This window comes from Vipera berus (genome assembly GCF_964194415.1).
Source record: "Vipera berus genome assembly, chromosome: 3".
Classification (NCBI taxonomy): Eukaryota; Metazoa; Chordata; class Lepidosauria; order Squamata; family Viperidae; genus Vipera; species Vipera berus.
In genome coordinates, this window is record NC_138204.1 from 189,491,648 (window position 1) to 189,517,292 (window position 25,645).

Below are 25,645 nucleotides of genomic sequence, written 5' to 3' on the forward strand. Positions count from 1 at the left end.
CCGGTTTGATCGCCTTGCAGTCCAAGGGACTCGCAGAAGCACCATAGATCAAAGGCTTCAATTCATTGGTGCTCAGCCTTTCTTATGGTCCACCTTTCACAGCCATACATTGCAACTGGGAAGACCATAGCCTTGACTATATGCAATTTTGTTGGCAAGGTGATGTCTTTGCTTTTTAGTGTGTTGTCTAGGTTTGCCATGGCTTTCCTCCCCAGGAGCAAGCGTCTTTTAATTTTTTGGCTGCAGTCCCCATCTGCGGTGATCTTGGAGCCCAGGAAAATAAAATCTGTCACTACCTCCATTTCTTCCTCATCTATTTGCCAGGAATTGAGAGGGCCAGATGCCATGATCTTAGTTTCCTTAATGTTCAGTTTCAGCCCAACTTTTGTACTTTCCTTCTTCACTCGCAACAAGAGGCTCTTTAGTTCCTCTTCACTTTCTGCCATTAGAGTGGTATCATCTGCATATCTTAGGTTGTTGATATTTATCCCGACAATCTTAATTCCAACTTTTGATTCATCTAGCCCTGCCTTTCTCATGATGTGCTCTGCATATAAGTTAAATAGGCAAGGTGACAGGATACAGCCTTGCCGGACTCCTTTCCCAATTTTGAACTAGTGAGTGGTTCCGTGTTTAGTTCTCACTGTTGCTTCTTGACCCGCATATAGGTTTATCAAGAGACAAATAAGATGGTCTGGTACTCTCATCTCTTTAAGAACTTGCCACAGTTTGTTGTGATCCACACAATCAAATGCTTTAGCATAGTCAGTGAAGCAGAAGTAGATGTTTTTCTGGAACTCCCTAGCTTTCTCCATGATCCAGCGTATGTTGGCAATTTGATCTCTAGTTCCTCTGCCTCTTCGAAATCCTGCCTGTACTTCTGGAAGTTCTCTATCCACATACTGCTGGAGTCTAGCTTGTAGGATTTTAAGCATAACTTTACTGCTTAAATGTACAACTGCTAATTCTAACTTTGTCACAGATTACTAGGAGCAGAATGTGTTAGACAGGTGGGACCAGATTCAGTTCTCAATAATTGATACTGCATTGTACGAAGTAAACCAAATCATCCTTAAAAGACATCTGAAACTATTGAATTTGGACCACATTCTTAATCAAGGTCAGCATTCTCACATTCTCTTTAACTTTATTTGGATTGATATAGTTTATTAAATTGTGCTAACCCACTTGATTTGGTATGGGTTGTGTTTTTGTCATGATTTAATGTATCTGTACTACATAAACCCAGAAATAGATTAATTCCCTAAGCCAAATAAATATGTGAAAATCCAGCATCAGAGCAGAGTTGTTTTGTCTAGCTTGGCATTGTCTAAATAACAGAGAAACATGGCCTTTCTTGTGTTGTCAGGTTGCAGTTTCCCTCACTTGTAGTTATCATGGCCAGAAATAGAAATAAAAATGTTTAAAGAACACCAACGTATCCCCTTTATTGTAAATAGCTCTCCAGGGTTTCAGTTGGGAATCTTTCTCAACTCTACCTGCTAATGCCCTATACCAGTGATGGCAAGCCTTTTAGAGACTGAGTGCCAAAAACTGCCCCCCACCTGCCCCCCACTAGCCCGCCCGTGGGCCACCCACCGCCGCCACGGCCCAGTGATTGCCCAAGTGGCCCAGCAACACCATGGCAGCCACACTCTCAGCCCCACCCCGCAGCATCAACTGCGTGTGACGGGTGCAAGGGTGAGGTCTTGTCTCCACTGCTCGGCTGCCATGTCCTTGGCTGCACTGCTCTGCATGGGCTGCACTTGGGGGCGACTCTCCTCCAGGGGGCTGCTGGTGGGGCCGCGGGGGGAAGCGGGTCTGAGGCGATGGTGCATGTGCCCACAGAGAGACCTCTGAGCGCTGCCACCACTGCCCTATACAGACCTTTAAAATTTAGCTGAAAAGCATGCTTTCTGTCACTAAGCTGTAGTGTTTTCCTTGGATGACGTTGACATAAAGGAAAACTAATGGTGCTGGGAATCATTCTTGAGTACATGTGTATCCTTGTGCTTTAATTTATAATAAAATATACTAAGATGAATTAGTAATTAATATTCATTGGCCTAATTTATGAAGATTCACAGCAGCTGCTCTATTAAATGCCAGTGGGCTTTGTAGCCACACAGTATTAACAAAAATTAGGGCATGTATATTTAGATGCTTAATTATAGGTTCATCTTGAGTAACATTTGAGTCAGGATGGATATTTTGATCAACAGGAGTATTGATCCTGTATTAATACATATCTACCATGGTAAATAAAAGGAATATCCTATAAGACAAGCTTTTTCAAAAGCCATAATTATATATCAAGTGACTTATTGATGTCTTATATAATTTACAGTTAGCTAAAATGATTTCACTGTAACTTTATCTGTTCACAGTATTACTAAATGCTAATAATTAAACAGTTCTATAACCATATGAAACTGCCTTCTACTGAAGTAGTATGCAAATTCTTTGACCATGCAATAGCCCATACAAGTTACCATTGTTTAAATGGTTAATGCTTGAAGTAGAATTAAGAAAATAGCCTTCTGACTTGATTAAGCAGTAAGCTTGATGCAGTAATCTTTCTGATGAAGAAACACTCCTAAATGGTAGTATAAATTAAAAAAAAACATACAAACACTTGCTAATTTTATCTTACTTGTATCAGTGAAATGTACATTCTAGTTGTCATATGATAGGGGAAAAATGCAGCTTTACATTATATTAAGTAACTGTCCTTGAAAGTATATTTAAAGGAATAGATTGATCAAGAAAGCATACAGTAATAAAAATAGATGTGTCGCAAGTTAAATCAACATTAATACAGACTTGGGAATATTATCACATTTGTTTGGAAGACCTGACTGGGTGCAGTGAATAAATTTCAGCCCAGTAAAGTACAGTTTCCCAAAATCTATTAAAATAAATGAATGTATGAAGATTTGATAAATAATATTTTAAATGTTTATATAATGGCATTTGAATTGATATGATATCAGCCTCTCTACCTTCCTTTTGAAGTAAACAGTAGTAGAGTGTACTTTCATTGGATTGTTACAAATAAATGACAAAACTACTCAAAATATTTAAATGGAAATTCTCACATAGGTATGTATAGAGTCAGACATAATGTTTGCTGAACTCCTTGAGTCATTTCTAGGTTAGGTACATGGATGATAATAGCAATTTTATTGGCACTGCATATGCCTCAACCACTTACAAAAATTAGGAGATAAATTCACTATTTCTTGTGGAGGATAGGAGGAAAATTAGCTGGGGTTGTGGGATGATCCTTATGATTGTGAAGACTTTATTTCAGAACAGAATATCAAACAAATTGTGTACTGGTATATTAGCATATTAAATTTAATTATAGATTACACAGAATGATGTAAAAACAGCAGTTTTCAGGAGTTATATTATGCAAAATGTGGAAATAGTTTTAGAAAAATGGACTGACATTCTCTGATTTACAAATGCTAAAGATTGAAAGTAAAATATGAGGCAATTTTATGTATTAATCTTTAACTGATTAGAAATATGCCATTTGTCTGGTAAAAATACAATGTTGTTCTTGCCAGGCAACAAGGAAGCTTAAAAACACGTCAGGAAGTTCAGCACCTTCACATCCAGAACCTCTGTTGACCTTGGTAGTGAATTTAAAGAAGCTGGAGAGTGGGACATTTATAACATGTTGGAAGTTGACCTGATCAATGTAATCTAAAGCACTGCTGATGTTTCTATGCCCAAATCCTTTCTCACCTGAAACTGGCTTGCAAATAATGAACTTCTTAAATATTTCTCAGTGGTTTCTGGCATATTTAGATATGGGATATCTCCTAGAAAGAGGTGACTAGTCTTTTTGGATTGATTGACTTACAGTACACTTGACAAAAAGGCTAACCTTCACTTTCTAGAAGATGACACCACCAAAAAATTCTGGTGGATCCCAGCAGTCTCCCTCCTATCCATGTCCTACATTCCTTTACAAGAAAGGAAAGAAAAATAAGAAATCCACCACATCATTTTAAATGAGTGTTTCTTTCTGACATTGTCGAAAATCTATTTGCTTAATGGAGACTGAGCCAATAACAATCACAGCTGTGCTCTAAAAACCTTCTCCTATGTCTCACAAAAACAAAGCCATGTTTATTGGTAAATATATTGACAGACTGGCCCAGGTAATTAAGACATCCTCTTTAGTTACAAAAGCTGTACATTACGAACATAGTAGGAACAAGCTGAGAAGAATGTGCCACATAACCTGGCTAATTATCTATATGCAATTTTAAATTTATAAAGTATAAAAGAAATAAAGCCTATTCTCTTATAATGCACAGTTTATTTCCTTTTTTGTTTTTAAGATACAATATATTACTAGTTGGAGTGGAAATGAGGACAGACTCTAATTTTCCCCAGCGCAGAGGATGAGAGCAAGTTCTGTTCTGTAAAGTTTTCCTCCATCAGACAAGGCCATAATGTTCTTCTTGTATGTTGCAAGGTTATTGATATCTAATTCCTGTTTTTAAAAAAAGAAAATGTATTTTAAAGTCACTAGATATCATTCCTTTTGACTTGACATCTTCCAGTAGTGTTGAATTGCATTTCTCACATTTACACTGAGGTGGTTGGGAACAGGAACAGTTGTTACCAAGCCGTTTGAAAGGAGTCGATTTAGAAAAGTTTGCGTGTGTGAGAAGCAGTGTGTATTTCTGGAGTTGTGTTTATGTGTTGTGCTAAACTAAATTACTGTTTGCTTTTTGTGTAGTTATGAATAAACAATTGCAGATTATAACACCTGCTTTATGGTTTAGTGCAGGCATGTCAAACTGCCGGCCCATGGGCTGGATGTGTCACACCAAAACCACGCCCTCCCCATTGCTGGCAATGGGGAAAAAGTTGTGATACGTCACGTGATGTCGCAAGTTTGACATGCCTGGTTTAGTGCAATCTATTAACCCAGTCAACTGTGGGTTATTAAAAAAAACAGTTAAAAATTCCTAATGTAGGCATAATAGTCCTTTGGCAGGTGAGGATTATTTATGTATTTGTTTACTTTTTATTTGTCTCTCAGGGGTCACAGTGGGCACAGCTAGTGATGTGCCACCGAATGAGAAGGGTTGAATTTCTGGGCTGGGACAATCAAATCAAAACATTCGTGTTAAACCTAATAAAGGTTCATGCACACATTTTTAAATTTATTTTGGCAAAAGAAAATGGGGGCAAAGAGCAAAAAAAACCCATGATTTTACTTCAGAATTTTGGTTTGGGAAGCTATTGTCTGTGGTATGCTAACCCTCACCTTAGCAACCTATGTGAATCCTGCCTCAGGAGTGACATTGTGCCATATTGACAACTGTGTTTCCATTCTTTTGTCACTAAGTGCCCATTCCCTACCATTTTACTATGAATTAACTAACTATCAGGGGTGTTGCTAGATATGGACTTCTTGTTTGACATTTATGGTCCTCTAAGGGAATATGGTTAATTGCTGCTCCCTGTGGGCTTCTTGAAAGAAAACAGTGGAAAGGGGTTTAAGAAGAGAGCAGCTATTTTTGTCTTTGTTAAGACAGAGCATTGTGTGATCCTTTTCAAATTCATTTTAATAGGTATTCAATTCAAAGTAGGAAGATGATAGGACAGCTACTATACTTTCAGCCTGGGGACACATCTAAGAGAAATGGTAGCTGTTTTACTAAAGCACTGATGCGAATAGAGTTAATGTAGGAGTAAACTCTGCTGTCTGGTATTACATATATGATTTCATTCCTTTTGTATCCAGAATTCTAAATATAGAGCATTTCAAAAGAACTTCTTGAACTGGCTAGACTTTGAAAGAGAAAAAGGCCCGTTAAGTACAATTTAAATGGAAATCTTAGAATTACCTTTTTATTCTTTTCACAGAGATCTTTTAGCAAAGCATCTAATTCCAGTTCATCTATGTAGCCATTCCCATCCTGAATAGGAAAAAAAAACAGCATTACTCATTTCTGCTGCTTTCATTGACTTGTTGCAGCTTAGAAATACATTGAAAACTTTGGTTCACAGACTTTATCTTAAAAAAAAAGTATACTTACTGAATCAAATGTATCGAAAACTTTATTAAATTCCTTTCCACACATTTTAACACCCTAATATTCAAAAGAAGGACAAATATTAGAACAGAAATGAATCAGGATATCAGTATACAAATATAGAACACTTTTAAACTGGCATACCTGAAATTTAAGGAGAAAGTTTTCCTGTACTGGCAGTAACCTTGGGAGAAAACGAGGAATTCAGAACAATTCCATAATGATTAAACAAGCAGAGAACAGAGCAAAGCAAATTATTTCAAATCTGAAATGCTTTCAGCTTGAAACAACCCATATCCAGTTTCTTAGAGTTATTTCAAGTTGAAAACATTAATGTTTCATTGTAGGTGTTTTCCACTAGAAATTATTTCCAGCTCACACCACTTTTTCAGTGAACAGCTGGTTGAACTCAAAATTAAGCATTTCAAATTGAAACTGTTTCTAGGTCAAAATACTTTGGCTTCAAAACACTTTGTCCACATACACTTCACTCTCTTTAAAGATTAATAGATGCTGAGAAAGTCAAATGAGCTGACATATCCTGTATTTTGTAGACAAATCCTTTGAGAAGACTTTTTTTTTTTAAAAAAATGCCTATTTGAAGCATAGAATTAGGTAGCTGGGTGACCTTGGGCAAGTCACACATTCAACCCAACTCACCCCCAGGGTTGTGGGGACAATAGGAGGAGGAAGGTGTGTTGTATATGTTCATTGCCTTCAGTTATTTGTAATAATAATAAAGAGATACAAATAAACAAATTGCTGAGAGTAGGGGATATTGCTAGCTGGGCCTACAAGTGTGGTCGTTTCTTCTCTTGGAAGCCCTCATTTCCTTCTTCCCAATGTCAAAGAACAGTGCATGTAGACATTTAGACAATTGCTTGCTTGGGTTGACCTTTTCCACCCAAGGATGGACTGCTCAGTTTGTTTATCCTTGGAGGAACCAGTCCAGCACATCCTATAGCACTGGCTTTGCACTTTGTACTCAGTACCAGCATTCCTTTTGCCCACCCTTATTGTGTCATGTTCCACAACCAATTGATAAGATTTTCTACTTTTTTCTCCAAATATTCTTACCGGGCCATTTCTGTCAGTTCTAGCTTTCCATCATTGTTTTCATCAAACATCTTCAGCTGAAAAGGTTAAATTATAGTCTATGAGAAGTTTATTTTTAAAAAATCAAAAGGAGAAAAGTTTGACTAAAAGCACAGGTCTCCCATATCTGGGAAATATGCTAACTCAGTGAAACCCAGTAGCCCCCCCCCCTCCCCATTAAGTCATTGTCACTCTTCAAATGTTTGGATTTCAGGAGATCTTTTAATGACATGTACTTTGCTATATCATATTCTTCAACAGCTTTTACATCTGCTTTTACATTTTGTTTTGATCAGGCTGGATCCCAAATCCTAGCATTGAGTTCTGCAATTAGGGTTCATTTCTGAAAGCTTGGGAGGTCTCCAGGAAAGTATAGGTTATGCAGGAGAATTGCTGGTTATCATGTTCTCTAAAAGCCATCAGATCCAAAGTCATTCTTTACATAGAAAAATACCTGACAATGCAGTCTTTTAGCCTGGTTTTCTAAGATGTTTTTCATACTGATTAAGAATTCTGAGCCACTTTAAGTATAGGTCCACAAAGGAAAGTTAGATAAAAATTAATATAAATACTATACAAATGTTAGAGTTAAAATGGTGGAAACTAAATTTATTATTTATCCCACCCACCCCCAAAATGCACAAGATGCACAATAACGGTTCTATTGTTCATTGTTCTAACTACAATGGCACTCCCCAAGCCCCACATCTCCAAATCCCACCTTCTGAGGCTGATTATGCAAAATTTTCCCAAGGCGATGGCAGTTTACTACATTAATATAGCTGAATCTATGTTATGTTCATGCAGTATATGGCATTCCCAAAACTCTCTTGAGTTTCTGTTCATTATCTCCAGAAGACAGAGAGCAGACTTTCCTAACATGATGTCCTCAATTCCCAGATTTCCCAGCTGGGATGGCCATTGTAGACAATTCTGTAAATGAAATCCATGCAATACAAATGCACAAAGATGATAGCGGACTGTTCTTGTACACACAAAATGGACCTGTTATAGATTAGCCTGCTGGATTTCTTCAGTTATTATTTCAGAGTTTTTTATTGCCCATTCTTTATTTATGAACCCTATGGAGCCAACTAAATTGTAACTCAAAGGGTGAGATGACAAGGTCTAAATACATTTATGAGATATTTTAAGTTCTGTGTGGGTATTTTAAAATGGGGTAGGGCAATTACTGTAATTCCAATAAAGAAATAGCAGTTATAGGTCTTACCATAATATCTGTATATTCTGATAATTTTGAATCATCGATCTGTTTGTTTGCTTTCTGTAGTAAATCTTTCAAAAAGTTCTGCAACAAAATTAATATATATCAAAAAGCAATACTTTGTCTGATATCCTTGCAGAATAAAATCTTTTTCTTCTAGTTAATTATGGATAGAGAAATAACATTTTTCCTCATTATTCTATGAAAATATAAAAGCTATAATCCCAATTCATTCACGTATGGAGGTAAGAATCATTGACCTTAATAGATCTTTCTAAGTAATCATGGATTGCCCTATATATCTTTGAAATGCAAAGGACAGAAGTATAGCGAGTAACAGTCATGCCAATTGAAAACTTAATCTGTCTCCTACATTCAAGATGCCTAGTCCTCTCAATGGGGAGGATCAGGTAGATTAGCCTGCATTATACCATAATGTAAATTTAATGTATTAGCATTATATTACAAAATAATTCCCTGTCCAGCTAGCAGGCATAAGGAAAGCTTCTATTCCAGTTTATGTTAAGAGTGTCATAAGTTGGGAGCCCCAGCTTCATTCCTCTGACCAACTGGTAGGCCTGTTGGTGACTTCATGAATGTTGGTTGTTTTGTGATTTGGGGCTAGTTGAAAATGGTTGGAAGTTTCTAAGAGTACAAATAGCTTGACTTATTTTTTTATAAGGACGGAAGCCAAGTGTTAGGAGAAAGGGGATATGTGACTCATGTGACTAAGTTGTACTGCTTTAGCACTTCCCCATCAACTGGTCCTCAACTTAAAGTTAAAATTTTGTTTCCTAAACACAGTACTTCTTTGAGTTCTAAATGTCATCATTTGAATGAGTTTAATATTCTGAATAGAGCTTTGTGTAAGAATAGGACTCCCTTTGGGTAGGTGTATGTTGGGGAAAACTGAGACAAGCAGCAGGTGAGGTCAGAACTAATTTGGATAAGGTCATTTCTCATCAAACACTCCTGATTTTCTCTGATACTGACTTCTTCTAAGGAACAGGCTATGGGGAAAGGACATCAAGCCCTTAGGAGAACCCTTGGCCCTTCCAAAAGTATTATGCGTGACCCTAAGGCTACAAGCTTGCCATTCCTGATCACTCAGTTCTGGCAGTGCCTGTTCTTTTAAATGCAGGTTCCATAATTAGTTAGCAGAGCCGAAGTTGCTTTCCTGACCTTGCAAGAAAATTTTGTTTCCCAGATGGGCAGCCAGTTGCCCTACTTTAGTGACATGATAAAATTCTTTATTAAGCTAGAAATTTTGAGAGCTGGGGAATTATGAATGTCTATCAGAAAAAATCCCTACATATGCTTGTTCTAAATTTCTTTCTTGGTATTATTCTTGGTATTATTCTTGCTTTTAATAGGGATGGGCACAAGTGGGAAAATGTAGGAAACTCAGCTGGGCTATTCTAGGTTGCTCATGTTTTAGCTAAACAGAAGCCCAGGACATTTTCGTTATTCTATCTGAGAAAACTATGAAAGGTCTTAAGATCAAATAAGGCATATAATCTGTGTGACTTTCCTTAGATTGATTCAAAACATAATCTGTCCACTTCTGCAATCAGCTGTCACTGCTCTGTTTATTTAGTCATTCATTGAATTTATACGGCTGCCCATATCACAAAAAAGTGACCTGAGATGGTATATAATAAAAGTATAAAACAGTAATATATTTTTAAAAATATCCAGGAAACAAATTGCTATTAAATTGAGGGCAGCAGATGCCAACCTCAAACTTTCTCAGTACCTCACTCGTCCCCTGGAATATCCTGGCCTGATAGCATAACCCAGGTTTGAGCAACTTCCATATATCAACAGAGATGGAGCTGGCTTCACTGGGTACTGCCAAGTGTGGCTCCCTAGCAGATGGGATCCATAATATACTTCTGCTGGATCTGATGATAGTTGTATGTCTATGCTTAGAAAAACAACTTTTCTGTAGCCCTTCTTAGTACAATAGTCATCCATTGTTGAAGAAGTTTATGCCAGTTGACATCTACTAAAGCCCTAGCTATATCTCTTGGCTTTATCTCGGTTAGGACATTAAGAAGTACTGTGATGCATGTAGTTATATTTGATTCTGTTAATTTTATAATTTACTCTCTATCAGTGTTTTATTATATATTTGTTGTTTTAAATTTAGCTGAAGGGCAAAACACATTTAGTAAAAATAAATCAGTTCCTAGGTTGTACTGCTTCAGGCTCCAGGAATAAGTAATTACATAGATGAATACCTTATCTTCACAGAGAAAGAAGTATTTCTTAGGAAATTTAAGCTAGGGCTTTCTCCCTAGTGTTTAGCTTTCTGTGTTCCCATACGAAGTTTATTCCTGCAGTCCAGTCAGAACAATGGTACAATCCAAAAGCAATAATATGTAGGCATTCATGGTTTGCAAAACTGGTTTCAGGGAGGTTATATACTCTAAAAGAAATTTGTAGTTGTATTCTGTAAGTTTTCTTCTTTGGAATTATAATTTTTAAATGTTGCTGAGTGGCTGTTCAGACCGGCATCTCGGGCTTACCAGCCTTCTCCATCATTAACAATAGGGGATGAGGTATTACCCTCCGTTGATAGGGCTCGCAACTTGGGCGTCCTCCTGGATTCACGGCTCAGTTTGGAAGATCATATAGGAGCCGTGACCAGGGGGGCTTTTGCCCAGATTCGCCTGGTGCGCCAGTTGCTTCCCTATCTGGACCGAGATGCTCTACGTACAGTCACCTATGCGCTCGTGACCTCCCGGTTAGACTACTGCAATGCCCTCTACATGGGGCTGCCCTTGAGGACCACCCGAAGGCTTCAACTGGTGCAGAATTCAGCCGCGTGAGTTTTGATGGGAGCTTCCCGATACTCCCGTGTAACACCTCTTCTCCGTGAGCTACATTGGCTTCCGGTTGCCCTCTGGGTGAGATTCAAGGTGCTGGTAATGACCTATAAAGCCCTAAATGGCTTGGGTCCAGACTATCTAAGGGAACACCTGCTGCCGGCATCATCTTCCCATCGTCCTGTGCACCCCCACAGGGAGGGCCTTCTCAGGGTACCGCCGGTTAATGAATGCCGGCGGGTTATTCCCAGGGGAAGGGTGTTCTCTGTGGGTGCACCTGCCCTATGGAACCAACTACCCACAGAACTTAGGACTGCCCCCGACCTTCGCTCATTTCACCGGGACCTGAAAACTTGGCTCTTCGATCTGTTTGGTCCAGACTGTGGGGTTGTTAATTTAACTGGGTTTTAGATATACTCTTGGGGCTTGAATTTAATTTAATTGTTTTAATTGTTTTTAATTTTTTGTATTCATGGTTTTAACTGCCCTGTAAACCGCCCTGAGTCCTACGGGAATAGGGCAGTATACAAATCCAATAAAATAAAATAAAATAAAATAAAATAAAATAAAATAAAATAAAATAAAATAATGTACTTGGAATAGAAATAGCACAGTAAATTAAACTCTTTGGTCTTTACAGCTATGTTGTACAGCCTCTACTTTTAAAGATTTGTTTATTTCGTTGCTTTATGCAAATACTTTTGATGTAGAATGCCCCAAATATCTAAGAAATGATTATATAAATTTTTTACCTTAAGCTCTTCAGCATCAATATATCCACTATGGTCACTATCATATTTTCGCCACGTCTGAAATTAAGAAAATAGCAACTGAAAAAAATGCATACATCCATATGCAAAGTTTTGTACCTTGCCAATGCAATTTTTCACAAGCGAAAATGTATGTGGATTACCTGCATGAAATCTTCACTAGATTTCAGCTGTTGGCATTTAAAAAATAATAGGAAGTTTTCTTCTGTTGGCAGTATCTGAGCAAGCTGAAGGGGAAAAAAAACTTCTATTTAGAATTATTTTTTCTAACTAGAATAAAAATATAATTTACTGCACTATGTTTCCAGAAGGAAATAAGAAACATTTGCATACAACTGATTAGTAGTTTGTAAATACGAGGTACAGTCCATGAATAATTTATTGTGTGCCCAATACATTGAACTATCACAGCACTAAACTGGAAGAAATGGAGTGGAGTGCAGTGAAGTGAAGTGGAATGGAGAATAGAATTAGAATAGAATAGAATAGAATAGAATAGAATAGAATAGAATAGAATAGAATAGAATAGAATAGAATAGAATAGAATAGAATAGAATAGAATAGAATAGAAAATAGAATAGAATAGAATAGAATAGAATAGAATAGAATAGAATAGAATAGAATAGAATAGAATAGAATAGAATAGAATAGAATAGAATAGAATAGAATAGAAGAATAGAACTGAACTGAATTGAATTCTTCTTTGGCCAAGTGTGATTAGACACACAAGGAATTTGTTTCCGATGCAGTGTACATACAAACAACAAAGTGATAAGTTTTAGATCACAAATGATAAAATGATAGGAGTCCTAATGTGATTAGTTTTGTTTTGGCTTGGTGCAATATGTGTATTTAGCCTTTTCATTTTGTAAGTGGCTAGCAGTGATATGTGAGCTAGCCAAGAGTCTTTAGCCTGTTAATCCATCCTACACGTTCCTACAGAATATTTAAACCAGTTATCTTCCTTTCTAAATTTCTCCAGATGGCTGATTATTACATGCTAGTGAAATCTTAAATGTTGTAAATATGTTTCATTGTTAAGAGAAGCAAAATAACTTTTCATATTGATTTGTAGATGAGAAAAGGACCCTCCAATCGCCCAGATTAGCTTTGTTTTTTAAAAGTTGGGGCCTTTTCCACTAATATTTTCAAATTTCAATAAGCTTCAGATAAAAAGGGGAGAAAGAATGATAGATTCTCCATTGTATTCCATGGTTTTCTTTAAATTATACAATTTAAGAGGTGGAGTACAGCTTCATAAAAAACAGTGGGAGGAAAGAACAGGAAAAATTAAGAAAGGATGAATGAAGTGACCATCATGTAGAAAAATCAGTAACAAGAGTCTGAGAACAGAGAAATAGTGCATTCAAGACCTTTTCAGAGGAGTTTTTGCCTTTGGGTTATTTTTTTGTAGTACCATCCAAGGAAGTGTTCTACTTTCAGAATGATGAGGTATATCAATTATTTCAATTCAAGATAGAAAACAAAGTTAAAATGAAATCTGAAGAGTAATGTTATTATTTTGAAGATACTAAGCCACTGGCCTCAGTGGATAGCCCTTCCTGGAAAAAAAAATTCATAAGATAAGATATGACGAGAAGAAAGGTAGGCAATAGAATGAATGAACCTTCTGCTAATAGGCATCTTGGAATCTTAAAAGACCTTGCCCATTTCCAGGACTAAGCAGGAAATCACCAATCTTTTGATATTTTATGATTTAGATCAACTGCTGGGCTAGACCTGGTAGAAGACTCAGAATTAGTGTGGCTAGAGAAATATTGTATTGCAGACTATCATGAAGCTGTACAAAACATTTGATTTATGGCAGTAAGAATGTACAAATGACTTATACACACTGTGGCTTCAGTTCAGATCTTCCTCCTGCACTTCCCATGAGTTAACAGATTCTTGACATGATGCTTGGTAGCCTTGAAATCAACCAATTACAACCCCTGTCCTGAGAACTGGCTTCAGGTATAGATCAAATCATTCAGTGACGCTGTTTCAAATTGTGAATATTTTCTATAACAAATGTATTTTTTGAGCGTGACTTTGGAAAATACCTCCCATGGTGAATCTGGATATTTTTTCAGGAGTTGATTTCCAGAAATGTCATGGAATACTTGGACAAACCTTGGTCAGTGTTGTATGGCAGGGATCAGAGGCTTATTTTTCTTTCAGATGTTTTTTAGACTCCAATTCCCATCAGCCTAACTATTATGTCAACAGTTGCTGTGGTGCAGCAGCTGCTGAAGGACTGTAGATCCCTTATTTTGTCACACAGCAATGACCAAAAGATGAAATAGATCCTCAAGAAGGGACACAAACTTTGTAAAATGGTCTGTTTCAAGCCATCTTGTGGTCTTGAGAATATCACATGTCATGATTATTGCTGCAACCTGGATACACATCTAGCAAAAGTGGTCTTACATCTTTCAATGGTTTATCAGAAAATAATTCTAATCCTCTTAAATATTCTCTCTCCTCTGGATTTCTTTAAAAGACACACTTTCTGTTTTTGCTTGAATAAAGCAAATTCCAAAGCAAGCTGTTGTACTTAATTGGGGCGCATAGATTTAAATTTAGGCTGATCAAGATGTGATGAAAGCTTCAGTTGCACTAAGGACCCAGATTGTTGGGGGGGGCAATAAGCTGACTTTGTAATAATGCCGCTTGGGGGGGGGGCAAAAGCCCTAATAAGCAGGCATATACATAGAATGAAGGCTATTGCTAAGCACATTGATTTGTGCTTAGAGTGTAAGCCGCCCTGAGTCTTCAGAGAAGGGCGGGATATAAATGGGATTAAAATAAATAAATAAATAAAAATAATATTTTGAAAGGGAGTAAATGGTATCAATCTATCCTCTTTTAGTTTATGATGAAATATTAGTCATGTCATTGCTAAGTTACATGAATGGCAAATAGAGACAGCACAGCTAAAGAGTTCACAGAGTTTGCTCAGAGGCATTGACTGAATATATATCGGAACAAATTCAATCTACCACCACTCTACTACTATTTTATAAAATTATCTCAAGATGATATGCAAAGGACAAATGAATTCACTTCAGAATGGGACCATCCACAGAGGAGAAAAACGGGTGATAGAAACGGTACCCCTTCCTTTCCTCAGACTAGAGGACTATAATCTGACTGGGCCACAAGACTTCCCCTGCAAAAAGGTGGCTGTATAACATCTTGTAGCTTAGTATGAACAACCACTGTAAAATATACATGTATTATATGCATATCATATATAACACCTTAGTCCGCAAACTGAGTACCAATTTGTTTCCAGGTCCAATTCAAGGTGTTGGTTATCACGTATAAAGCCCTACATGGCATAGGATCAAGTTACCTACAGAACTGGCTTCACCCAATCTCAGCAGCCGGTCTCACTCGATCAGGCAGGGAAGGTATGCTACAGACTGCGTCAGTCAAAGAATTTTGACTGGTGGGGTCTAGGAAGAGACCCTGCTATGCCGCTGCCCCCTGCTTTGTGGAACATCTTCCTCCCAGAGGTGAGGAAAATCCCCCAATCTCTTGGCCTTCCACAACCATGGGGCTGGCTAGTCCCTTGAGAGCTCCTCCCCCCCCCGCCTGTAATACTCCATCTTAAGATTTCTCCCCTTTTGATATTTAATTGCATTTTTCCATACTTTTGAAAAAATTTTACCCTAATTTAATTTTTAATTTATAATGTTAATTTTTATATATTATTTTATTTATTGGCTACATTATATTGTACACCATCCAGAGCCCATTTTTGAGGGAGATGGGTGGTTTAGAAATATGAAATATAAACAAACAAACAAATATATTTTGTGTCTCTGCACAGCTATAAGTGCAAAGCATGTAAATTAATGCAGAATAAGAAGCAATCTTACCTCTACAATTCCTATTTTTCCATCAGAACTCTTTGAAAAGTGATCCACAAAAGTTTTCATTTCTGGAGTTAAGCCCTTTAAATAAAAAGCATGTTGATTATCTTTTTTAGGCACAGACAAAAAGGAAGCAAGACCACAATCCATCCCATAAATTTTGCCCATATTGGAAAGCACTGAATTATTGCAATGCAGAGTAGACGGACCCTGACCTCTAGACAGAGGTCAACCTCATTTAAAAAAAGAAAAGGTGCAGCCTAATTTATTAATAATAGTCACATTAAGAGGCATCTTGATAAAAAAAACTAAGTTCATGGATGCTAAGAAATGAATTTATAAAATGAAAAATCTCTGATTTTTATTAAATTTCAGATTAAGATTTAAATATATAAATAAATCTATGACTTAAAAAAAACCCTCAGGATTCTTGTTCTATCTAGCTATAATGAACATTAGTATGTACTCTTGCCATTTTCACATTTTTAGGGTATTCCCTTTAAAAGAACTATTTCTGCCTCTTGACAAAGTATGTGAAAAGCTTTCCAAAAAGGGAGATCTACTCTTTATACTGAGTGTTCAAGAAAAGGTGATCTACTCCTTCAGTCATATGTACTCAATCAGGAGTATTTGGATGTACTTCTAAATGCACACAGCAACACAGTAATCTAGGGAAAGTGGATCAATCCATTGCCAAATAAACCTCTTTTTTACACAAACTAATCAGCCACACAACTAAAGACTGGCACAGGAAAACCATGAAAGCATCAGCATAGCAGAAGATAATGAGAAATGATTGTCCTGTTTCCTGGGGAAACATTTATTTCTTTGTGTTCAGAATGGGGTCAGTGGGAAGGTTTAATCTGCACTCAGTTTGGCTGGTACACGGTAAAAGCTCATTTTCTGCCTTGGGGTGAATCTGTATTAAGCTATGCTACATTAAGCTAGTTAGTGTTCCCTATGATTTTAGTGGGTTTGCTCTAGGCATAACTATGTTTGGATCTGACATGTAGTTATAGTATACGTTATTACCAATGAGTACCATACGTTGTATGTCAATGCTGACAATTCTTAGACAAAGAGAATTCAGTTACACTGTGTAACTCACGGGTGTCAAACTGCCAGCCTGTGGACCGGATGTGTCACGCCAAAACTGCGCCCACCCCATTGCCGGCAATGGGAAAAAACTCACGACACGTCACATGACATTGCAAGTTTGACACCCATGAGTTACACAGTGCTGAATGCTGAGAATATATGAATGCAGATAGCCAGATGTTATTGCACCATGGTTTTAAAAATATCACTATCACAAGAATGAAATCTGTTCCAAATAAATTGACTGATGGTAATTTGTCAATGCTGATAATGTTCAAGCAGTGCTCCAGATGTTTTGGAAATGCATCCAAGATGCCTATTACTATTGGTAATATCTTTGCTTTCTTTTGAATAATTGTTCTACTGCTACTATATAGCCATTGTCATGTCTTATCTGCATTGCCAGCTAGGGGTTTGGTTTTTTTTAATGTTCAGGCCATGAAATAATTTGCCTTGCCATGTCTGTCTTCTATTCTTCATTTGGTTTTGGTTTCTCTGTTATTCAGTAAGCCTTCATGGTGTACCAGCTTCAGTGCATCTTATTCACTGTCCTTCAGATAGTCTTCTTTAACTGTCTGGGGTATTTGCAACATTCATGCCCTCCTATGCTCTTTGGTAAGTAGAGTATGTCAACATTGGTGCTTGGATGATAGACATAATTCATTGTCATTATCTTTCTGGACTTCCTATCCAGAAGCTTTGAGTTTTGCTTGAGTCCAGTCCACTATTCCAGATGAGTATTATTGGAACTGCACTGGCGTTAATTGCCTTGATAGTATTTTCTCCACTGTTTGGACTTTATGATCTTTTTCACTCAAATAAAACATTATTATTATTATTATAGTTGATCTCCCAGTCAGATATTTAGTCTGGATGTGTTCATCTAAGGACCGGGGATAGGCAAATGATGTTAATGATATTGTCACAGGATGTTAGCTGTTTCAAGTAAATCTAATTTTGTAATTGATTGATGGGGATTTTGTCAGTTTCCCATGGTGTCAAGTGGTGCTCCAGTTCTTTTGGTATCATATCCAAGACACCTATTACTGTTAGTACAATCTTTGCTTCCGTTTGCCATAGTCATTTTATTCCTAATTGTACATCTTTTATTTTGTGATTTTCTATTCTCTTCTATTCTGCTGTCTTCAAGTTCTTCAATGTTCTTTATCCAGACTTTTTCTGTTTTTCTTATCAATAATTATTAAATCTGTTATTATTTTATGCTGTTTGGTGTATGTTACCATATAATGTCAGTGTTTTTATTGTGCATCTTACTTGTAAACTGTTTGTAGTCCTGTGCAGAAATACACAAGACAGCAAAATAAATAAAAATAATACAATTATTAACTTTTCAACCAACAATCTATATTCATTACACCTAAAGCTTCATGGTTTCAATGTGCAATGCAAAATAATGATACAGGATTCTCACAGATCCTGAAGAGAAACTATTGGAAGTAGTAAAATAGAATAATCACTTATAGTTTTTAATCAATGCGATGGTGAGCACTTGAAGTTATCAGTGTCTTGGCTTTTTTGTAAACCTTGTATTGGAAAGTCAAACAAAAAGAAGGAGAGGTGAAGGGAGATTTTTCCATTCTCCCTATAATTAAAGTAAATCTGAAATGGACAAAGGCATCCAAAACTTAAGGCAATTAACTGTGGCATGAATGAAACTGACTCTGCAACTAAATGAAGCTGTGGAACTAGCTAATGATTAAATGTTAGTACCAAGCTGTGTTCATACTGTGATCATCTTACTGGGCACTTATTATTTAGATATAAACTTCAACAGAAAGCAATTTCTCAACAAGCCACCTTCTTTAAACTAACACCATCTAACTAGATTATGACAGTGAACAAACAATTCCCAGGTAAGATATTCATACTACAAGCTGTAGTCCTAACCCATCTCTAGGATGTCAGTATAAGGAGAGCTGTTGCAGATAAACCCTGCCCAGAAACCAATAAAAATAGTTCTCAGCAATATTCAGAAAAATACGTATTATATGCTATAAGTGCCAACAGCTTCAACAACTTTTAAAAATATCAAGTAACACATCAATTTATTTCTACTTTTTCTTTCAAGAAAGCAATTTCAAACATCTACGTTAAACACATGAATTCCTAATGATTCCAGTTCTTCACCATCCAATAGATATGTGTAAGAGTGTGCATTTTGGAATCTATGTGTCTGTGTATACTGTGTGCAGCTCTGTTCCTCAGCCACCAAGGGGCAGAAACATATTTCAGTCTATATACTGTAGTACGGTTATATCCTTACTCTAAAAGAAATTCCTTTATCCACACTAAAAAGCACAATGCAAGTAAACATTTCTTTAGCGGAGGAACTAAAATAGCAAAGTGAAAGCATCTAGTGATCAGAGTGCATGGTAATTTTCTATTTTTATCTTATATTATCAGACTAATCCACTTTTTTAATTACTGGTTCTGGTGCATAACTGTATTTGACTAATCTCCAAACAACTTGCCGAGAGGAACTATGTATGCATTACCGCCACAGGAAGATTACTGCATGGGAAGGAGGAAGAAATGACAAAGAATGAATTCTGTCATACAGATATTGCTCAAATCATGTAAGCAACAAAACAGATGACATAATGGAATTTAAAAAGGAGGTGACTGAAAACTAAAACTTAAGTTATGACAGCACCTACAACAGCATTATCACTAAACCTACTCCTGGACATGCTTCAAACAGATATGAATTGGGACTTAACAAGATAATAGTGCAGAGGACCATCCCACTTATAACACTGAAGAACCAATTTCCCTAGGTATTCTAGATATAACAGTCTCTTTTTCTGAGGCAGCTGCATACTCAACTGCAGTATTTCATATAAAAAAAAATTTCAGGAAGAAATTTCTAAAAATGAGACTACAGAAATCTCATCTAAGCAAAGCTCACTAATTGCATAGACTGAATTACTATTTTTTGACTATTTAACAGAAACAAAATTGAATGTGGACTTGCTGAAAGAGTCCCTTGATGCATTTACCCAATCTTTCCACAATAAATTGACTCACCTTGTTGAAGCAGGAAACATCCAAAAATTCTCAGGCTACTCTAACTGAAATACAAGCTTTATACCACGAATTGATAGAGAAAAGGGAACAAACTCCAAAATAAATCTGCCCTCCAAACCTTGAGGCACAGGAGGGCTGAAAATCAAGATCAAAACAACCATGTGTTGTGAACTAATCTACTTACAAATCAGCTTTAATAGACTCAGCAGTAGATGGTGAGGTTCAAGAAAACAATACATTACTCCCTAAGTCAGCTACTTCTATGTCATTACTGTGCAATTGACTTACACTCAGTGAAATGGCAGCCTAGCAAGATGGACTGTATGCATTCAAGCAGTCTAATATCCCAAGTATGCTTTTCAAAATTAAACCCATGCTGACCACTTTACTTATAGTTCCACTGTATTTTTTGAGACACAGATCTCCCCATTCATTGAGCCATTACATCAAGATACTACCATCCTTTAATTTTGAGAAATCAGGAATGGATGCTGCTGCTCCAATTGCAAAAATAATAAACCAACCTTCTTTTTGGGAGAAGCAATTTCAGGCAGAGAAAAGGGCAGATTTCAGCTAAACTGCTGGCAGCAGAAATAATTGAAACCTTTGGAACTTTGTCTGGTTACAATCAGGAGGGCTTACTAAAGAAATTAGAGGACCTTACACAAACTTAATCCACAGTGGACAAGACAACTGCCCCATTGATTTGGTTTCCGTGCCCCCTGCAGAAAGTTCAAAAGTGGTATTAATATGAACTTGTCTCCAAGTTCATAGATAGGCAGACAAATAACTAGCTTATGTCATTGAAGAATCCAACGTACCCCCAGGAGCTGCAAACGTAGCCCCACAAATAACTGAGTTTGCACATCAACATTTACAGGATTCCATCTCAGTCTCATTAAAGGGCACCTGGATATCTGATATATACTGTTCCAGTGCTGCAGTTGACAGTGCAGGAGGTGTGGGGTATACAACCTCCCTCAGTGTTTTTCAGCAAATGCCTACAGCAATAACTGCCCAACTCAACTGAATAACATGCAACCAATATTTACTTCTCTGTTTTTTATTTCCTGGAACACCACAGGATGGAAATCCAGGAGTAATCTTTTCTGGCATATATCTCTAGTTATGACATAATTTTTTTTCCAGGAAGCATTGTATGCGGCTAAACTGCTAGTCAAAGTGCTTAAGACAATTACATTGGAAGCTGTGCCTAGCATATAACACGGAAGGCTTTGTTGGGGCTTAGGCATTCTGCCTAAATAACTAGTTTACAACTATCAAACCGGTATGCATTGGCAACTCTCCTGCAATTCAGGAAGAGGCAACTCCTCGTGTTTAATGCGTATATTCCACCCCTGCAAATATGATTACAGATGAAACCAGTAAGGGATAAAATAGATACCTATGTGGGAGATTTAATGGTTGTGTTCCCAGTAGCATACTTAATACTAGTGATGACTTTAACACAAGAACTGGAGCAAATGATAAATCACTCTTTGCTAAACTCCCTTGCCAGCCATTGTCTCCTATAATATCTGTTTTACTCTTCCAATCTAAGAATGTAAACCTTGATTGTAGAGGATTTTGTCATGTTTCAAACTTTTACAAAATCATCTGGTAGTATTAAATGGGTCCAGCAGTGATAATTACCCAGTTAAGTTTACCCACTAGTCCAGTTAGACTATGCTGGGATCTCCCAAAACTTAATTCCTTATCTAGGTTTGTTACTTTGCACCTAAATTTTTTTGATAGGTTGTTTGTACCCTTTTTTTACTATGACCTTTGCCCTATTCGTGCTATATGAATACCTCAGCATGCAGCAATAATCACCAATTTTGTTTGATGGGTGTCAACCAAATCACTTTAGTAAGCCATTTATTATTATTAGTTGTGAAGTCGTGTCCAACTCATCACAACCCTATGGACAATGTTCCTCCAGGCCTTCCTCTACCATCTTCTGGAGTCCATTTAAGCTCAGGCCTACTGCTTCAGTGACTCCATCCAGCCACCTCATTCTCTGTTGTCCCCTTCTTCTCTTGCCCTCAATCTTTCCCAGTTCTAAGCCATAGTGGATGGCAATTGTTCTGGCTAATTTCAATAACTTAACAAATTATTTCAATCATTGTTAACTGCCCCCCAACCTATTACAGTTAAGCATAATCCAAGAACATGTCATATGAAGCTTGGAATTCTCTAAATTGTCACCTAAAATTATACAAAGAGAATTTTTTGACACAAACAAAATTGAAATTTTGTTCAATTTCTGACCTAGTGAAATTGGGAAAAAAATACCAACCCAGTACAATTAATTTATGAAAAAGGGGGGGGGGGGTAATGCAGTGTGGATATTTGGTAACTCTTGATTGTGGTTGCCAGTGCAAAAGGTCCTGCCATCTTTTGGGGAATAGTAACTCCATCCTTTTCCAATAACTCTAATAGCTCTTCACTGCATACCATTTTGTTGCCCTACATGGGTAAAGGGAGAATTTCCTGACAGACTTGGTGAGACCTCTCTGTCACATGTTCAGAGATCAGAAATATAATTAAACAGTTTAAATTATGTACAGTAAATCCCCAAGTTCAAAATTTATTACATATGATAATAAAAAATAATTTGGAATGGTGGATCCCAGTGCTAGCTTCACTTTTCACAGCAGTAGGTCATTCAGCCATGATACCAAAGGATTGGGGCTTGACTATTATAATATCAAGAATGGCAAAAGAGATGATCCAGCTAACTACCACCCAATCAGTTTGCTAAGACAGATTAGCAAAATGTATGCCAAATATCTACACGAGGCAAAACTAATTGACGGGCTTGAATCTAAGTATATCCTGAGGGATGAACAGGCTAAGTTTAGAACAGGGCGATCAATATTAGAGTGGGCCTTGGTGCTGCAACACTTAGTACAACTCAGGACAATCCTTTTATGATTTCAGGTCAGTTTTGGGCACAATATCTAGAATTAAATTTTTTATTTTTTATTTTTATTTAAATTTATTTAAATTAAAAAATGCCACAAATGACAAATATCTACTCCTGCTGCTCATCAAAATTCATGAGAATATAAGATCTTATATAAGAATATAAGACAGTTAATTGCAGTAATCAAGGACACGTCACAAAAGAAATACCTGTAAGGAAGGGAGATAGACCGGACTGTGTATTGGTTCCAGTTTTATTCAACTATTATGTAAACTCATTAATTCTTCACCTAAGTAGGCCTACCTTCCATCCCCCCCTATATTAGCCCAAACACCTATCAGTTTACTTCTGTATGCCAGTGATGCGGTAATCCTCCATTGGGCTTAAAAAGAAGTCTGAGATCACTGATGCATCACTGTAATGAGGAGGGACTAATAATAAACTATGTTAAGACCAAGATACTTACTTTCTCTAAATGACCAAAATAGAAAAGCTGGAATTTAGGTGGGCAGTCCATTGAGCAGGTTAAGATTTTTAGATATCTAGGAATAGCTTTTTCAAGTCTCAGGAAGCAGAAATGATCGTCTGGATTGTGTTTCCACAATGCATAAACTACACAAACTTATTATTTTTCCAGAGGAGCAGAGTTTATTTCTGCTGCAATTAAGGTTTTTGCAGCTAAAGCTCAAGCACAATTGCTATACGGGGCTCAATTAAGACCATATAACAGTATGATCGCCTTAGGAAAGATTCAAACAAAATTTCTAAGAAGTATTATGAGGGTACCTGCTGTGTTCCAAATTCAGTACTTCGTTAGGAAGCAGGAGTCAATAAATTCAAAACTAATCTCTGAATAAATATCTTTACCTACCCATTGAAACTACGTCACAATTCTAGCATACTGACCCATTTAATATTGACAATTACAATTTTTTTTCGGGAAACAGCAGTCTAAAAGAAACCAAGTCTCTACGGTTTCACATGTGATGCCATCCTAAAGTTAAATCAAGCCAGATCAATAATAAGATGAAGGATCTTAGACATAGAAGGTGAAACAGAGATTGCTGCTTTTTCTCACAATATAACTAGAAATCCAAATATTAGTCTAAACCAGCTTCATATTTATATCGTATCGTAGTTCCCCAATTTAGGAGAGTTTTATCCTTAGCTCCATTTAATGTTCTCCCCACAACTCTCCTGGAAGAGAAATGTAGGAAAACCCAATATGAAACCCAATACTGCCCCTGTGATATGGGTGCTATAGAAACCACAGCTCATATTCTTCTGTATTGCCAGTTTTACAGGGACATTCACAAGAGGTTGATCACACCTGTTTTATTCAAATTGCAATGCACTCTGATAGCTTTCATCTGCGCTGTCTGTTAAAGAAGAATAAACTCATTTCTCTAAAAGTAGTAAAATGTGTAAGTACAGTAACAACAAATGGTTTATAATAGTTTTTGTTGTTAGGGGATAGCATTGTGTTATTCATTTTACTGATTGTATTTTTATTGGCAATGACTGGGATAAAGTTCTGCCTGTCTTTCTTTACAAATGCAGTAAGCTGTTTGCTATCAACCCAGAGTTGGAATGCTCTAGTAGAGTGTGGATTCACGAAATTTTGCTTTTTATCTGAATTCCATATTTTCCAGCCACAACTTTTCCATTTCTCCAGTTTTAGCAATTTGCATTTAAACTGATGTGTGCATGGCCAAATATGTACATGGTCATAATCATCCTTTACTGGAGCTTGGTTATTGGAGTTAAGTATTATTTTTATTAAATTTATATGCCACATTACTCCCCTCTACTCTGGGGATTTTCCTACTCCTATTATATTTACAAATGGGAAAAAAAGCCCCATCTTAACCTACCAAGCCAGATTTCTGTCGTGCCTGCTGCAGTTCTTGGATAAAACCCTGCAGTTCTTTTCCATCCATGTATCCATTGCCTGTAACACCAAGATAGAGAACACAATGGTTACAGTTCTAGTGGTTTCTCTCTTTCCTTCCTGCAAATTAACAGAGCAATCCTATGCTTAGATCAAAGTCCCACTGAGTGCAACCAGATTTCGGAAAATACTTATAGGGTTGCAGTTGTGGTTTCAGCCTCCCCGAGAAGAATGCCCTGTTTCCTTCTACATTACATGACTGTTTTTATAGGAGGCGCTTTGGACTTTTAGAAGCTTTCAGCTGCCGAACGAAGGGCAAATAGCTAGAAGTCCCAACGCCTGCAGAGCGGCCGACCGCTCGGAGGCTGGTCCGCGCTCGTCCTTCCGAAAATGTCGGTTTTCTCAAATGCTCCCGTCGTTTTAGACGTAAAGAAGTAAAAGTTGTCACTTGCGCCCGACAAAGTTTCCTGCTTACAGTAGAGCAAGTAGGAGGACGCCGAGTCCCTCTCGCTTAGTTTTGCAGCTGAGCGTTCTCACACACACACCCCTCCCCCTTTGGTTCCGAGCCTGACAGGGTTAGAAGAATGGGACGATGTAATCAATCACCGTCAGCGTCGTAATGGCGCCAGATCGCGAAAAACTGGCTTGCCGAGACCGTCGCTTCTTGCAGGTAAGCCTCCGCGGTCATGGCGCGAGTCTTGGGCGATCGGCGGGCGCAAGCGAAGCAAGAAGGTCAATGGCGCGGTTGCCGGGTGCCTCTGTCCGCGGTGCTGACCGGCTCTCTGCCCGGAGAAGTTCTCCTCGTTCTT

At 37.4% G+C, this 25,645-nt stretch overlaps 1 protein-coding gene across 1 annotated transcript; it reads right to left on the reverse strand.

The window, feature by feature from the left end:
* Nucleotides 1-3,979: 3,979 nt before the first annotated feature.
* On the reverse strand, nt 3,980-25,645 carry CALB1 (calbindin 1). Its single transcript, XM_081326011.1, has 11 exons — nt 25,443-25,645; nt 24,820-24,896; nt 15,877-15,951; nt 12,133-12,216; nt 11,972-12,028; nt 8,395-8,472; nt 7,146-7,201; nt 6,213-6,252; nt 6,072-6,125; nt 5,880-5,951; nt 3,980-4,513 (listed from the first exon to the last, which is right to left on the reverse strand). The coding sequence occupies exons 1-11, from the start codon at nt 25,522-25,524 to the stop codon at nt 4,400-4,402; spliced, it is 789 nt and encodes a 262-aa protein (XP_081182137.1). The 5' UTR covers nt 25,525-25,645; the 3' UTR covers nt 3,980-4,399.